Below are 16808 nucleotides of genomic sequence, written 5' to 3'. Positions count from 1 at the left end.
TGAGGCTGATGTGGCCCCTGGTGAAAATGAGTCTGACACCCCCGCCCTATGGGGTGTACGTGGTGGATTGTGGTCTTTGCCACCATGACGGTGGTTGGCAGTGAAAATTTGGCAGCAAAGCTGATTGTTGGGTCGTGTGCTCCTCGTTACCACACAGGTGCTGTTGTGCTCCAGTGTCGCCAATCGGTGCGCTCATTGCCTGTGAGGAGGGGCTCGCTTCCTCACAGAGCTGGGACGCCGTGGGGCCAGTGGCCGTGCCCTGTTGCTGCCACGCCCCGGCACCTCAGTGAATATGTTTTGAATGAGTCATTGTGACATCAGTGTATGTTTCTGTCTATGGAAGTTCAAGGTTATAGAAAAAAATTTTAAGAGTTTGGGCCAAAAAACTGAGGACCAGCCAGACGCAAAATCTTCAAAGGACTGAGAAAATGTGCCAAAGAATGGCAGTTTTACAATTCTTTTAATGCATTTAGAACCAAAGGAGAAAAATGTGAGGGAAGTTACATGGAATCCATTCTGGTACGTTAAGGAGACAGGAGAAAGCAAAGCAGGGCAATCTCGAGGACGGGATAGAAAGTGAAATAGACACGTACTAGTCTCACATCGGCAGGTGCAGGATGCGGAACATTCAGGGCACACACATACGGCCTGGGGCAGCGAGACGGCAGTGAGTTTCCTGGAGTCCCTCCCTGGTGCAGGCGGTTGTGGCTCCTCCAAGGGGTCTAGAAAAGACAGTTACTGGCGTTCCAAGGGTATATTGTCCCGGTACACAAAAATGATGGTCAGGGCTCGCCTGAAGCACAAAATTAATTTTTTTAAGGAATCTGAAGACCGGGAATGTGACTACGCAGTAGACGCCCTGTGTGGGTCCTCCTGGCCACTGAACAGGTCGGGTCTGCTACACAGGCCCTCCTTTCCGTTCACATGCAATCACAGCAGGCTCTGGGGCCATGACCTTCTCAGACCCTGGTCCAGCCCTGGTCCTGACTCTCACGGGGCTTGTAGACCAGCAGCTTGCAGAGCAAAGCCTGGAAGCTGAAAGAGGCTTCCTGCCTGGGGAACTGGCAGGGCCCTGGTCACAACGCCCGTCCCTGCAGGGACTCCCCAGGGAACAAGGCCGCCCTGCAGCCCGTATGGTGTGCTTACAGTCACCTGACCCTTCAGGCTAGTGTGCTGTCACCCAGGAGTTTGGGGGGAGGCAGGTCTTGGTGTGGGTGAGGACCTCTGTCATCACTGAGTCTGCTGAGCATCTGACACCCTCTATAACACAGGCATTTGACCTCACTTCACCTGCGTCTGGGACGGGGTGGGGCTTAAGCGTGGCAATGATTTATCATGACCATGACCTTTGCACCTCTTAGGGTCACTCAGAGAGCTCGCCCATGCCAGCTCGAAGTCTCTGTTCTCCCTGTGCTCTCAGACCACGCTGGTCTGGCTGACTCAGCCTTGGTGAGTCAAGGGTATTTTAAAGGCTTTTGCCTGGTGCTGGGAGATACCTGTGACCTGCTGGTAAGAATCCCTGCATCCACCCTGCCCTTTTGGGTGGAGTCTGATTTGCCACACTGACGTGTCCCTACTGGAAAACAAGGAGAACACTAGCAAGGCCTCCTTTGTTGCTGACTCAGTCGTCAACCTAGGAGAATTTGGCCCCCATAGCAGAGGAGTGGGCAGCGTTTCAACAGCAGAGGGCAGCAGAGCCACCCCCATCTGCTCAGACCCTCCCTGGACTTGAAAACTGCTTCTGGCCCATGTTGGGAGTGAGCAAGGGACAGCCCCTGGAGACTGGGCTGGGACCTGACCTTTGAGTCTTGTCCCAGGTTGGTGGCTTTGACGGCTGCAGTTGTTGATGGGTAGGTCTTTAAATTCTCTGGTGTACATTCAGCCCATGAAAAAGGTGTCTGTTTTGGAGCCGCCCTGGTGGTGGGCAGGGCTGACAGAGGTTTCCTTGTGCCCCCACTCCCTGCGCAGGCCTGGGGTGCGGGGCAGTGCAGGTGGGCGTGCAGGGTTCACTTCCTCGGTGCCCTCCAGGGCAGGACCGACTGCGACAGCTGCTTCCTGCCCACCCCACAAACATGTGGCCATCTCCCCTGGCTGCTGCCCAGAGGTTGGCAGTCTGGGTCCACGTCCCCTGCCGAAGGGGGGAAAGTGTGGGCGGACACCACCCTCGTCTGTTGGCCTGGCCAGACACAGGGGCCCTGTGTGCACCCAGCGCCTGGGCTCATTCGAGAGGAAATCGAGTGGGTGCCCCGGCCTGGTCGTGTGGGCTGCCTGCTTCCTGCCTCCCAGGCCTTCTCGGTCGCCTTGGCTGACCAGGACTGTTCGGTGCTGCTGTTGGGGTGACACGCAGGTGTCCAGGGTCCGTCTGTGAGGATGAAGGAACGAGTTTTAGAAGCCAGCCTGCACTGCCCTGCTGCTCCAGGCCCGAGTGTGGCCACACACAGAGGTCAGCCTGGCCCGGCCCAGCGAGGCCTGACAGCAGCAGAGGTGGCAGCTACGAAGAATGTGGGAGGTGCCTCTCTAGACACGAGGTCGGGCTGTTTAACTTTCAGTTCCGTCCCCTCTGGCTGCTGCTGGAAGCTAAAGGCTCTACGTCTAAATGCACAGCATAGATGTCTGCCCTGCCGCTGTGCCCCAGACGCCGCCTTCCCCGCGGAAAACGACCCGAACGTCCCACTGCGTGGGGCGAGGCAACGACAGCGGCGTACCTGCAAGTTCAGTACTGTGCAGCTGTTGGGAATAACATCATGTACCAGCCGGTCCCCAGGTTCCGTGCAGCCCTGGCGAAGCTGGAAGGGCTGCCCCGGAACAGAGCGGCTCTGCAGAGGTGGAGCAGTGGGATTGTCTTGTTTTTGCCGTTGGTTGGTTGGTCTTAGGGTTTTGTTTTTGATTTTTGGTTTTAGTGCCTGACATTCAAGGAAGTGTCTGTCGAAACACTAGCTGAATACAGACTGAGGAACAGATTTCAGTGAATACAGTCTTTGCAAAAAATAGTTTGGGGAAGTCACTAAAAAAAAGAATGAGCTTGTATAAAAATTAATATCATGGAAAGATATAATACATTATTTCTTTTAAATGCAGGTTGTTAAGCAGTGTGGTCTTCTTTCAGCTAAAGCTTGTGTGTGTCTCTAAAAATGGCTAGAGATGTATGCCCCAAAATATTAGCAGGCTATTGCTGGGTAGTGGGATCATAAATGATTTTAATTTTTTATTTTTGTTTACTGTATTTTTTCCAAAAATTTTTCAAGTAGAAGTGTGATATTTACAATAGCACAAAGCTTCCTTTCTTCCTAACTGCCCACCATGTAGCTTCTGCCCCAGACAGTCAGGTCTGCGGGGTGCGTGAACCTCTTTTCCTTGAGAGTCTCCCTGTCTCGTCTCCCGAAAATTACACCCCAGACCCTCCAGAGTTGTCCCAGCTGCCATGCCTGGAATTTTCTGCATTTATTTGACAAAACTGCTGTTGAAGACATTTTTCGCTAGATCCTGAGGCCCCTCATAAAAAGCCCCGGGGAACTCTCACACTGCAAGGCAAGGCCACGACCGCGATGAACAGGGGTGTCTGCCCTCGGACACCGAGGGGTGTGACCCCTCCCCCGGCCCCAGCCGGCAGCTGAGGAACAACAGCTGTTCCTTCCGTGGTTGTCTGATGTGCTCATTCCCTCCTCTCCCTTCCAGTTACTCGGCTTTTCCTTTTCTGGTGAGATCTATTTCATGTTAACATTTTCACTGTCAGCTAAGTCAGCCCTTTTTTGAAAGGAGACAGAAACAAAAATACTTGTGTCCTTCCTCCATTGCAATGTGGGCTCCCAGAGGGATAGGCTGTGGCTGTTCCCATTTATGTCCCTGGGCCTGAAAACAGGGCCTGGCACATGGCAATGGCCAGTAACTGTTGGATGGATGGATGGATGAAGAATGGATGGATGGATGGGTGAAGGATGGATAGATTGATGAAGGGTGGATGGATAGATGGATGGATGGATAAAGGATGGGTAGATTGATGAAGGATAAAATACTGACTCTAGAGAACTAAAAAAGAAGGTGGCCGGGTGAGGGCAGGTTGTCTTCAAGCACTAAGCAATTGCTGTCAGTCGTACAGCCACCAGCAGAGATGAGCTCCGTCCCATGCATCCGTTTCTCATTCCAAAAGCCACTCCTGTGTCTGGCGAGTTCTGGGAGGGAAGCTCTGGAACAGCCGGGTATGGAGTGGAGTGCCTGCTTCGAGGGGAAATTCTGTCCCTCAGCTACCTCTGCCCCTGTCTGCTTCCTGAAAAGAGGGCGTGTGACCATGTCTGTGGTTTCTCCTTTTGCAGGAGCAGCTCGAGAACTATGACTTCACCAAATTCCACTCGCTGAAGCCCAAGCTGATCGAGGCCGTGGACAACATGCTGACCAACAAGATCTCATCCCTGATGAGCCTCATCAGCCAGGAGGAGCTGAACATGCCCACACAGCTGGTGCAGGGCGGCGCCTTCGACGGCACCGCCGAGGGCCCCTTCAACCAGGGCTACGGGGAGGGCGCCAAGGAGGGCGCCGACGAGGAGGAGTGGGTTGTGGCCAAAGACAAGCCCGTCTACGACGAGCTCTTCTACACTCTGTCGCCCATCAATGGCAAGATATCGGGCGTCAACGCCAAGAAGGAGATGGTGACCTCCAAACTGCCCAACAGCGTCCTGGGCAAGATCTGGAAGCTGGCCGACTGCGACTGCGACGGCATGCTGGACGAGGAGGAGTTCGCGCTGGCCAAGCACCTCATCAAGATCAAGCTGGACGGCTACGAGCTGCCCAACAGCCTGCCCCCCCACCTGGTGCCTCCCTCGCACAGGAAGTCCTTTCAGAAGGCTGACTGAGGGGCCGGCTGCCCACAAGGCAGGCGGTGTGGGGTGCGAGTCCCGGGGCTTGGGCCCGAGGCCCTTGCTGTCACTGACTTACCGAGTGACCCTGGGCAAGGCACCGCCCTTTCTGTGCCTCAGTTTCCCCATCTGTAAAATGGACATAAGATGAGGTCCTTTCACCCCTAAAATTCCCTTAGTTTTTATTAAAATATTGGGGGAGGGCAGATAAGGAGATTGCAGGGTGGAGAAGTAAGAGAAATTGACCAAAGAGTGCTCAGAAGCCTGCAGAGTCGCCAGCGCAGAGGTGGGCTGCCTGGAGTCCCAGGAGCTCGGGGTGAGCCTGGGGGTGCCTCTGCGTCAGGAGGCTGCTGGGCTTCCCTGGACCGCACACTGTCACGAACCTGTTTGTCCCTCAGGGCACCCTGAGGGAGCAGAGATGATGTTATTTATTTTGTTTCCTACTATATTTAGAGTGAAAAAAAAAATACAGTAGAGAGGGTTTCTGTTCTCTCCAAACTGTCTACCAAAGAGAAGGCGGTGGCTGCCCCAGGTGTGAGAGAGAGTTGCGCAGTGCCTGCACGCCCACCCGGGCCTCCTGCAGGCGGAGCAGAGCAGTGGCCCTGTAGAGCCCCCTCCCTCCCCGCCCAGCCCCACTCCGCCCCACCCCACCACCACCTCACAGTCTTCCCGGCAAAGCTGTGTGCAGTTAGGAATTGGGAATTAATTAATAATTTTATTAGCCTTGGCAAGATTTCTAGTGTTCAAGTCATGTTGCAGTCTGAAGATTATCTTTTCTCACTGGTATGTCCAATAATTTGTGCAAAGTCTATTGATTGTACTGAAACTACAGTGAGGAAAGGAGGTGGTTCTCCCCAGCTGTCACTCAGACCTGCTATCTGTCCCTGAGGGGCCTCGGCCAGTGGCAGGATCTAAACCCAGCGAAGGCCTGTCCCGGTGGGCGCCGTGCCCTGGGCCTGTGGACACGGAGGGGGTGCGGGTCCAGCCTGCCCTGCGCTGTCACGTAATAGTCCACCAGCGTTAGACACTTTGTATTTTTTAAAAACGGCATTTTTATAATGTCCATTTTTTTTCTCATAAGATAAAAGCCTTTATACAGAAATAGGATGGAATCTTTCATATAAAACCTTTCCTTCAAAAAGCTGTGTGGTCTGTATCATGAATGCCCCTAGACACTGGCCCCCAAGCGTGCTCTCCCAAGTCCCCATGTCAGCCCCTGGAAACCATTCACTCCAATGCCTGTGGCCCAGGTGGCTGGCCCCCCCTACACCCCCCCCCACCATGGAAGCCCCAGCACTGGAGGGCAGTGCCTCGCACCCCTGCTCGTGCAGCGAGGGCTGAGGGCCAGGCCACCAGCCACGGAAGTGAGTGAAATCAGCGCTGTCCCGCCCGAGCCTTCCAAAGCCACATTTTTCCTGCTGTTACTTGTGACATCAGGGTCTGAACTGCAGGCTACAGAGAAATTTTTTACTTTAGAGAAGTGTGTACCCAGATGCCAGCCCTCATACTCCCTAGCTTGCTTTCTAAATAATTTTGTTTTAAGGAAAATAAAGGCATAGTACGGTTTTTATCCTTACTGAGCAACTTTAAATTAATCACACGTGGAGAAAGGGGACATTTACAATTCAGCGCTGCAACAGGAGCAGGCAGTTCCAGGAGCGCAGGAGGCCTGTCCAAGCGCGAAGCGCAGTGGAGGCCACCAGAGGGCGGAACTGAGGCGGGGGTGGGGGGGCACGCGATTGCCCATGGGTTTAGAGATGCCGAGCTTGGCTGATTCTCCACTCAGAATTGTCTTGCTGCTTTAACTCTACCGAATGGTCACATGTAAAGATAAATGTACACATACATGTCACATGAATATGTATTTTTTACACTTGTCAACGTGCACACATGTAGACACGGCCACGTGTTGTCCGTGGAGAGACACATGAGGAACCCGTGTTAGGGAGCCAGCGGTTTCAGTGTGGAAAGAAACTGGCAGTCCTGGGACCCAGCCCCTCGCCCCGCCCTCAGGTGGAAGAAGGATGGACGGGCAGCTGCATCCTTTCCCTGCCTAGGAAAAAGAGAAAACTGCGGGCCCACTTTTCTCAATATCTTTTCTTGCGACAGGAAGCCATTGGAACTGACTGCAAGGAAAAACACTGGGAAACATTAGAGATGGCGCCCAAGTGAGGGCCCGTACCTTCCCAAGACCCACACGGAGTTCCTTGAGTCTGTGTCCAAGACACCCATTCTCCCCACCCCCACACCACAGGTCAGGCAGCAAGATCTGCCCTGCCCACACCACCCCAGTTTTCAAAGTGCCCCTCCCCACAGCGTTAACAGATGGTTGGGAGAGTGGAAGCAGGAACGCTCTAGCTCTGAAAGCTATCTTCATGATCTCCACGATGCCACGGAAGAAAACCTAGTTTCTACACAGCACGTGCTATCACCTACCGCAAACCTCTGGAGTTTAGGGGGAAAAGCGGAAACTTTAGCTGCCTGTCCCAAAGTAGGGCTCCCAGTTGCAAGCCTGCTAATGAGGCCCTGCTGAGCCCTGCTGAGCCCCGCCGCAAGGGACCGGGCGTCAGGGCCTGTTCTGCAGCGAAGGGTAGGCGCTCCACCCCCGTCAGCCTTCTCCCACCCGGCAGCGAAGAAAATCAACTCTCTTCCCGAGCACTTGAATGGCCCAAGGTGGGTCGCTCCCTGTGTGATACTCACTCACATGGCCTTCGCTTCTCCAAGGCTAGACGGGGTTCTCTCTCAAACCCTTGTCGTTTTGCAGCAATGGCATCTTTGGACTCGGGCTTTGCTCCGCCTCCCCCTCCCCCGCCCGCCCCCCGAAGGCGGGCCTGGAAGGGTTGAATTCTTACTCTGTTATCATTGGACTGGGTGTCCAAGTGAGTCAGGAGAGGAGAAGCAAAATGCCTCCGGTTCTCCCCCCAACGCTGGCCCTCCTCACCAGCTCACAGGGGAGGCCCTGGCGGGGCCCCAGTCCCACTGCCCTGCCCTCGGGCCTTCCCAGCAGCCTGCCGGCTCTCCCTCTGCACCACGCTGGGGAGGCCTTGCCCCAGAGTCCTGCCTCACATCCAGTGCCCAGGACAAATTGCCTTGACGATATGGAGAGGGTTTAACAGGCACTGTTTATTTCTGCCACGGAATGTGGCAGAAGAATGATGTTTTTAGGACAGATAACCACTGAGTTTATTCAGGTAAACACAGACCTAATTTAAGAGTATGTCGGATCATGTGTCAATCAGCCAATGCAGTTAATACACAATGCTTCCACTTTTTTTGTAATCTTATTTAGAAGTGTTAAACAAAAAATGGTCTACTGATCAATAAACTTCTGAAAAAACCCACTCCCTTTCCCTCCACTGGCTCTGGTGGCCCCGGGACTGTGTGCAGCTGTCTCTGGGGTAAAGCAGGGTCCCGGTCATCCATTCTGACACCAGGCAGAGGAGTTAGGGGATGGGGTGCCCTCTGCACACCATCTGTGTGACCCCTGACTTCCTGTGTCCTTTCTGGGTGGCAGACTCCCAACATGGGGCGTTTTTTTATTATATTTTATTGATTATGCTATTGCAGTTCTGATCTTTTCCCCTTTGCCCCCCTCCACCCAGTGCCCCCTCCTCCCTCAGGCAATACCCCCATTTTTGTTCATGTGCATGGGTCATATATAGGTTCTGTGGCTACTCCATTTCCTATACTGTACTTTACATCCCCATGGCTGTTCCGTAACTACCTATTTGTGCTTCTTAATCCCCTTACTTTTTCACTCATTCCCCTCTCCCCCCGTCAACCTTCTGATAACTGACTTCTTTTCTCTTGCTTTTAAGAGTCTCTCTTTATCTTTAACCTTTGGCCTTTTAATAATAATGTGTCTTGGAGTCGGTGTCTTTGCATGTCTCATAATTGGGACTCTCTGAGCTTCTTGGACTTGCACGTCTATTTCCTTCACCAGATTAAGGAAGTTTTCTTTCACTGCTTTTTCAGATAGAGTTCCAATTTCTTGCTCTTTCTCTTCTCCTTCTGATACTCCTATGAGGCAAATGTTGGACCTCTTAAAATTGTTCCAGAGGCTGTTTATACTGTCCTCATTTTTTATATTCTTTTTCATTTTATTTTATTTTATTGATTATGCTATTACAATTGTCCCATTTCCCCCCCTTCATTCCCCTCCACCCTGCACACCCCCTCCCACCCACATTCCCCCCCTTTAGTTCATGTCCATCAACATGGGGCTAATTTAGAGAGAAAGCAGCTCCATCCACTGGGGGTAGGGGCCAGGTGTGGGAGCAGGCCCAAGGGAGGCCCCAACAAGACTGGGGGGGGGACCTTGAGGGCGTCACTGAGCACTCAAAGAGTGGTGCTGCCACCAGGCCCTCTCCCACACACAAGAAGGTGCTGAGTGCTGGGACGGAGCCCTGGCTGGCTGCACTGCCCCTGCCTCTTGCCTCACGTCACAGGTGTGGGCCACCCATAACAGACATCTGGGTTTTCCCTCCAGCACCCATCTGCCTTTGGTGATCCACACCTAGAATTCCCTTCTCACGGCACGCTGCATGTCCCCCCACCTCAGTGTGAGCCATGAGGTAGATCCTTACCCCCTCTTTCCAGGGTGTGTCCTGATTGGCTTGAGCCAATCAGCAGCAGCCACACAGCAGCAGCCTCAGGTGACTGGCTGGATCCGGGCCTTGATAAGGAAGCAGCTGGGGCTCATCCCAAGTACTGGGAAGCCAGCCAGTGGCAGGAGGGACCTCGCAGGGGAGGGAGGGAAGCTCCTCTCAGATGTGGGGGAGCTGCCCCACCCCAAGACCCACAACCTGGGTTCAGGTGTGATTCATCCTCTCCAGCCCCCAGGAGCAGGCTGTGGCCTTTGGTCCTTCACTGGCCTTGCCTGTCAGGGACACCTCCCTGAGGAGTGCTTGTCTCCTTCTGTCTCCCAGGGCTGCTGGGTGGGTGGACCACACACACACACCCCACCCCGCTCAGAGGCTGCCACCCGAGCTTAGCCAGACTGTTCCATGAACCACCTGAGTCAGAACTCACTCTCCCTCGGGCCTGCTGCCCACGGTTGCTCAGAGAGGGCGAGAGGAGCCACCTGCTCAGTGGGCAGCCCCTGACTCAGAGCCCCCCACTCCTCCCCCTCCCGGGCCCCCAACGCCAAATCTGTGGGCGCTCAGGCGCTGGGCCCAAACAGTGAATGCTCTGGCTTTGGAGGGGCTGCTGTTGTCTCCACAGCCTTTGCGGGTCCAGGTTACCCCTTCCGGAGGAGCCCCTTTCAGAAAGTAGCCCAGGCATGAGGGAGCATTGCCAGTCAGTGCTCGGGGTTCAGTGGGGAGCCGTCCTGTCCTGTCAGGGCTGGAAAGCCGAGCCCAGGGTCTGATGACTCGGCAGGAGGGGGCTCCAGCCAGCATGTCCCCTCTCACCCCTCCCCTACGGGTGCTCCCAAAGAGGCCCTGTGGGGTGTAAAAAGGCAGCCCCCGAATGGGAAGTAGATACAGAAGCTTCTGACCAGAGGTTCTGCCCCACAGTTGCTCTACCCAGGCTGGCACTCCTCCATGGGGCTCCCAACCCAGGCCAACTGGAGGCCACCCCTGGGTCTCCGTGCCTTGGGAGCCAGGACCCCCACCTGACATTTGGGGCATGATCAAGGAGGGGATCCAGGGCCAATGGTCTGGAGCATTCTTGAGCCGCCCCCTCCAGTCTGGGCCACGCCCAGGAGCAGGTGGGAGGATAATGCAGGCTGTGTGCTGTCCCCACTGTCCTGCTGGCTCAAGAGGAGGGCCATGGCGTAGCCCCAGCTCCAGCCCAGGCCTCTCCCAACAGCTCTTTCCCACCCCACACAGTCCCTGCTATATTCTGTCTCCAGCCAGCCAGCCAGGTCTCCTCCCCAGGCCCAGACGCCACCAAGGTGAGCGGTTTCCTGTTTTCCTTCCACCACCCTTTTATCCCTGTAGGCCCAGGTGGGGACCTCTGGTCTGGAAGAAGAATCTGGAAAGTAGGGTGGGCAAAAGGGGCCCTGGGCCACTCAAGTGCAGGGCACCAGCCAGGAGCACCGGAACCTTATCTGGCTAGGCTCCGGGCTGCAGCTCCCCCGCCCCCATCAAATGTGGGGCGGTCTGGCAGAGAGGGCCGCTGACCCCTGGAAGAGGTGAGCCTGCCCTGAGGAGGAGTCATCACATCCACACTCTTCCCAGCCTCCACACCCCCAGCATGTCCAGCTTAGGGCCCCTTGGCCCCAGAGGGCTCCAGTCCTGATGGCTCATTAGCCCCACAATCCCCAGCTGCGCCTTGCCGCTACAGGGTACCCGAACCAGGCCAGCCACAGTGCCCCAGGGCAGCTCCCCGAGCCCAGGGCCGCCATGGACTCTGCGTACGAGATGGGCCACATTCGCAAGCTGCAGGCACGGCACCTGCGGATGCAGGAGAAGACTTTCACCAACTGGATCAATAACGTCTTCCAGCGCGGCCGGGTCAGTGCAGGCAGGGTGCCCACAGCCCGCCTCTACCGTCTGCCAGGGGGAGGGGGGCTGGTGAGGAGGTCATCTGGCTGAGGTGCCTCTCTTGCCCCAAGGGACAGCTGAGGCCAGCCAATGCTCCTTCCTTAATGCTCCTTCCTTGAGGCAGCTGCTGTGGGCCCAGGGGTGGGGCAGACAGGTGAGGCTGGCCTGACTTCGTGCCTGCCCCATTCCCTCCCAGGTGGGCCTCAAGATCCAGCACCTGTACACAGAGCTGGCCGACGGCACCCACCTACTGCGGCTGCTCGAGCTCATCTCGGGTGAGGCCCTGCCGCCCCCAAGCCGGGGCCGCCTGCGCGTGCACTTCCTGGAGAACAGCAGCCGGGCTCTGGCCTTCCTCAGGGCCAAGGTGAGCGCTGGGGAGGGGGCTCCTGGGCGTGGTGCTGTCCGGGCAGCAGGGACATCGCTGGGCTCCTAGGCCATCTCTCCTGGGCTGGCCGCAGGAGCCTGAATCCAGAAGGTGCAGCTGGCGTGCAGAGGGCCGGGAAGCAAAGCCCTTCCTGGCACAGCATTCACAGCAGAAACCACCCAACCGGCTGGGGCGGGAGCTGCCATCATCCCCAGCGGGAGGGACCGAGCCAGGTCTCGACTGCGATGAGAGGGTCACAGGGTTCCAAGCTGAGAGACTCGGTGTGCTCTCAGCCTTCTCTGTTCACAAATGAGGAGGACACTGTCCACCAGCAGGGCCCATGGCCAGCTGGCCGGCCGGGCCCGTAGGTGGGGCATGGGAGGCAGGCTGGGGGGCCCGGACACCGAGCTGTGCAGCAGAGGGGAGAGGTTCGGGGTCTGCCTGGGAGAAGCCACACCGGACGGCGGCGAGGGCCTCGGCAAACAGGATGGACCCTGGAAGAAGCAAAGGCCAACGAAGCTCACGAAAGGGAGATGGTGCTCTGGGGACGCAGCGGGACTCTCCCTCACGGCCAGAGCTGGGGGTGGAGGGGGTGTGCAGGGGCCGTTCCCACTGAGAAGCAGGAGGTAGGAGGGCGCCTGGCCTCAGGTCCCAAAGCCGAGAGGTGGCTCGGAGAGGCTGCGAGGTCACCGAACTGGAGCCGGCTGGGCAGAGCCCGAGTGTGTCTGCCTGCCACTCTTGCCCTGGATCAGAGGTTACAGTCAGCCCCCTGGGAGCCTGGCGTGCTGGGAGGGGGTCAGGGAGGTAAGGAACCCACACAGGGGCAGGAGCACTGTGGCCCCCAGCACACGGAAGAGCAGAAAGTTGCCAGCACAGAATGCCCGGTCCTGCTTGGCCCCAGGAGCAGTGGTCTGTGACCGGCCACCTCCCCTGGGGGAGCTTGGGAGGGTGCGAGCCCCAAGTCAGGCCCTGCAGCTCCCCTGCAGCTTCAATACACGTCACATCCCTGAAACGCAGCCTGTGAGCGTGGCAGCCTGTGAGCGTGACAGCCCCATCTCTACTGTCCGTTCAAGGCAGCTGTGGTCAAGCAAAAACTAGAAAGTTATCCCAAATCATGGGTCGTAAGTGGCAGAACGTGGGGTGCACTCGTTTCTGGAGAATTAATTAGGTGTGCCGGGCCCTCCATGCCAGGTGCTGGGGATCAGACCTGACCATAGGGGCCCATTTCAGGGGAGACAACTTAGTTAAACCCAGGTCGGTGGCATGCTGGTCAGCGTTTAACCGCCAGCTCCAGGGGGGAGGTCAAGGCCCTGGTGTGCAGCATTTGCTGATTTCGAGGTGCTGATACCCCCACCACAGCTGACGCCAAGCTATCAGCCTGACGTTGCGAAGCACAAAGTTAGGAAGATCGGCCCTCGAGAGCTGGTATGAGCTGACCAACACCCCAACAATCAGACATGGTTAAGCTGAGGGGAATGCCAGAGGTCTCAGGTATGCTGGGGGAAGAAGGGGAAGAGCACGGGGTGCACCCTTAGACACCAAGTGGCTACAAGGCAGTGTACCCATCGGGAGTGCCCAGGATGTGACCCCTCCCACAGTGCCCATCTGCCTAATACCCACTGTGTGCCAGACACTCTGCAGGGTGCTTGGCAGACATCGGGGAACAAAACCAAGATCCTCACCCAAGAGGAGTGAAGGGGTCAGGCACCTGTGTTTGGGCAGGAGGAATAGTCCTCGGGCTTTTAAACAAGGTGGCTAGGGGGCCTCGTGGAGAGAGCGGCATTTGAGTAAAGGAAGAAAGGGAGGTACTCGAGTGGCTGTTGGGGGAATCGTGTATTCAGACAACAGGGACAGCCAGTACAAAGGCCCCAAGGTCTGTGCTTAGGATCCAAGGAAATGCAAGAATCCCAGGAGCCTTGGCCTTGTGATGCAAGGGCGGGGGGCGGGGGGGGGAGCAGAGGCTGAAGGGGTCCAGGTCACATTCAGCTCTGATGTTTGTTTGGCCCCTTTCTCCCCTTGACCCACTCCTCCTCCCCATCTGAGTGAGGAGACCTAGAGCAGCAGTTTCCCAGCTTTAATGAGAAGCACCTGGGGGGGTTTGTCCAACTGCAAGTTGCTGGGTCCTGGCCCAAGAGAGTATGACTGGTGGAGTTTAGGAATCTGAATTTCTAACAGGGATCGGAACACTGTCTGAGAGTCACGTGTGAGCCAGGGCCCCGAGCCCTCCCTGGAGACTCTGAGATGCCACGCATGATGGAGGCAGACGGCTGCTGCCTATTGAGCCCATACATTGACTTATGACCCCTCATCTCCAGCCTCCATAGCTGAACCAATGACCTTGACCCAGTTGCACCTACAGCCCTTGTATTGGGAGCATAGCCCTCCAGCAGGCCAGCCCAGTTCCCCAGGTTGGGGCCAAAGTCCCAACCAATTAGAAAGTCTTTGTTCGCCTGGTCTTGCACCCTGTCTGCTTCTCCCTTGGAGGCCCCGTGGGGCAGGGCAGACCCCAGGACCCTCCCAGTGGGTGGCAGCTCCCTGAACAAGAAATCACTCTGGATCTTCCCCAGCACACAGGCCTCCCGCTGAGCCTGGCCAACTACTCCTGCAGGTGCCCATCCCCCTCATTGGGCCGGAGAACATCGTGGACGGAGACCAGACCTTCATCCTGGGGCTCATCTGGGTCATCATCCTGCGTTTCCAGATTTCCCACATCTCCCTGGACAGGGTATGCGTCCCCCTCCCCAAGTGCCCAGTCAAGCAGCCCAGCTCTGGCTTCACCTCTGACACCTCAGACCCGTCCACTGCGCAATTCCTCCAGACTGTCATGACCCCTGCAGCAGACCCTCGGCATCCCTACAGTTAATATCCACTCTTCAACCCGGCAAAGCACTCGGAATGGCAGAGAGATTTTAATAATGTGAAGTGAGAACTAGATCCGTGGGCTTCAGACCTGATCTGGGATGAGTCTTTCCACTAGTGATGGCAAACAAAGGATATCGTCAATAAGAGGAGCATGCAGGTGGGAGGGGACTGAAACCAGGTATAGACGGTCATTTCCCAGCCAGAAAACTCGGTGCCCAATCTGCCCTCGGGAAGCGGCGCGAGGCATTGAGGTGGGAGAAAGGCAGGCTCACGAAGCAGAGCTGGGCTCCCTGGCGATGTTCTTGGGTCCAGGGAAACCCTCCCTCCCCATCTGCCAGGAACCCTGGGTGGCTTCCTGATATCTCTTACTGCACCTTGCCATGACAGCCTTAGCACGTGAACACTGAGTACCTGCCTCACAGGGCTGCGAGGGGTGGAGAGCTGTGTGCATGGGCCCAAAGCCTGGCTGGCAGCCCGCAGTGCCCAGGAGTGGGTCTGATGAAGCCGGCCTTAGTCCATGGCTTAGGGTTGGTTAGCACAGTGCCAGGCCCATTAAAAAGGCTAGAAAAATGGAGCAGCAGCTATGGTTGTCACCAGTTGCAATTCTCAGCCAGCTGCTCCGAGGTGCAGCTTCCAGACACCCTGCTTCTTTGGAGGCACAGTCAGCCCTCGTGGGGGAGGGGGGAACAGGATCACAGCCATGCCAGCCTGCCTCCCCCACAGCTCCAGGCTCTGCCCCCTCCCATTCTGTCCCTGCGTGGTGACCCGCTGCCCTGCGCCTCCAGGAGGAGCTCGGGGCCCATGCAGCCCTGCTGTCTGCCAAGGAAGCTCTGCTGCTCTGGTGCCAGCGGAAGACCGCCTGCTACGCCAACGTCGACATCACTGACTTCTCCCGCAGCTGGAGCGACGGGCTGGGCTTCAGCGCCCTCATCCACACCCACAGGTGTGCATGAGGAGGAGGGGCCCTGGCACCCTCCCCGGAGCTGACCTGGCCTGGGACCGGCCTCAGCCTTCTCTCCGGAGGCCTCCACCCACCGAGCCAACTGATCCGGGCTCAGGTCCTCAACCTGCCCATTCTCCACATCCCTCTGGTGCCTGCACCCTGGCACGGAGGTAGAGAGGGCAGCTAGCCAAGGCCCTGGTCTGGGATCACCCCCTGTCTCTCTCCTAGGAAAATCCGTGGAACTGGCCAGGTTTGCTTTCGAACCCTTCCGGTCTCCACTTTGTGTCCCTGATTCTGTTCTCAGCCCTCCCCCTGGGATAGACCTGCCCTTGTGGAGCTCTCCCTCCCCAGGAGCCCGGACACTGAGCCCGAGTAACTCTCCCCTCTTGTCAGAGCCCCATTGCTTCAGCCGGGCTCTCAGGAGGCCATGAGGGTCATGACCAATAGGAGCTTGTTTGCCTTCTTAACAAGTCCGCGGAAACGCAAGCAGCAAATGGCTCTGGCGAAGAGCCCCGTCTGCTCTCTGTCCAGGCCAGACCTGCTCGACTACAGCTCCCTGCGTCCTGACCACCCACTGCACAACCTCGACCTTGCTTTCCGCGTGGCTGAGCAGGAGCTGGGCATCGCTCAGCTGCTGGACCCCGAGGATGTGGCGGCACTGCAGCCGGACGAGCGCTCCATCATGACCTACGTCTCCCTCTACTACCACTGCTTCTGCCGCCTGCACCAGGGACAGACTGTCCAGAGGAGGCTCTCGAAGGTCGGTGACAAAGAGAAGGTGATAGAAGGGACTGAGGAGAGGCAAGGGTGAGCCAGGACCCTGGAGTCAGACGTACCTGAGTTTCAAGCCTGCCTCTGCCACTGCCTAGTTGCGTGCATGGCCTTAGCCATGTCACCTAACTTTACTGCACTCCACCTGTAAAGTGGGGGCGATAATGCCTGGGAGACAGATGGCTGTTGGGGCATTTAGGGAGCACGAGCAGAGTACCCACATGGTGCCTGACACTCAGGGAAAGGCTGGTGGGCGACGCCCCCTCCTCTTAAGCTGCTAAACTCCTACTGGGATTAAAAGGCTCAGCGGAACTTGCAAGGACAAGCACAGAAGCAGCTCTGCTGAGCCAAGTCCGTGTTCTGGGGCGCTCTCTCACTCTCTGGGCACGATAGCACAGGCTGAGGCCTGGGAGGGCTGTTCTCAGGGTTGGTATCCTGGCTGGGTGTGGACGAGGGGATCCAGGCCAAGGGCTCTGAGCTGCTTTAGGGGCAGGAGGGCCTCAGAGAAGGGACCAAAGGCTCAGAAAAAG

General features: G+C 56.9%; 2 protein-coding genes across 2 annotated transcripts in view; both read left to right on the top strand.

Annotated features, from left to right (window-relative positions):
- The window catches only part of EHD4 (EH domain containing 4), a 75746-nt gene extending 69044 nt beyond the window's left edge, over positions 1 to 6702 (top strand). The window contains exon 6 of the mRNA XM_045822199.1: positions 4311 to 6702. Coding sequence (XP_045678155.1) covers positions 4311 to 4847 — 537 coding nt within the window. The 3' untranslated portion in view covers positions 4848 to 6702. The remainder of the gene's footprint in view (positions 1 to 4310) is intronic.
- An 811-nt stretch (positions 6703 to 7513) lies between these two features.
- Positions 7514 to 16808, top strand: part of SPTBN5 (spectrin beta, non-erythrocytic 5) — a 54379-nt gene continuing 45084 nt past the window's right edge. Inside the window, 8 exon segments of the mRNA XM_045823387.1 lie at positions 7514 to 7523; positions 9450 to 9557; positions 10613 to 10716; positions 11105 to 11308; positions 11535 to 11702; positions 14311 to 14427; positions 15350 to 15507; positions 16039 to 16267. Coding sequence (XP_045679343.1) covers positions 7514 to 7523; positions 9450 to 9557; positions 10613 to 10716; positions 11105 to 11308; positions 11535 to 11702; positions 14311 to 14427; positions 15350 to 15507; positions 16039 to 16267 — 1098 coding nt within the window.

Source organism: Phyllostomus hastatus, unplaced genomic scaffold, assembly GCF_019186645.2.
Source record: "Phyllostomus hastatus isolate PE091 unplaced genomic scaffold, TTU_PhHast_1.1 phas_scaffold_501, whole genome shotgun sequence".
NCBI lineage: Eukaryota > Metazoa > Chordata > Mammalia > Chiroptera > Phyllostomidae > Phyllostomus > Phyllostomus hastatus.
Note: the sequence above shows the minus strand (reverse complement) of the source record. Positions and strands in the feature narration are given on the sequence as shown.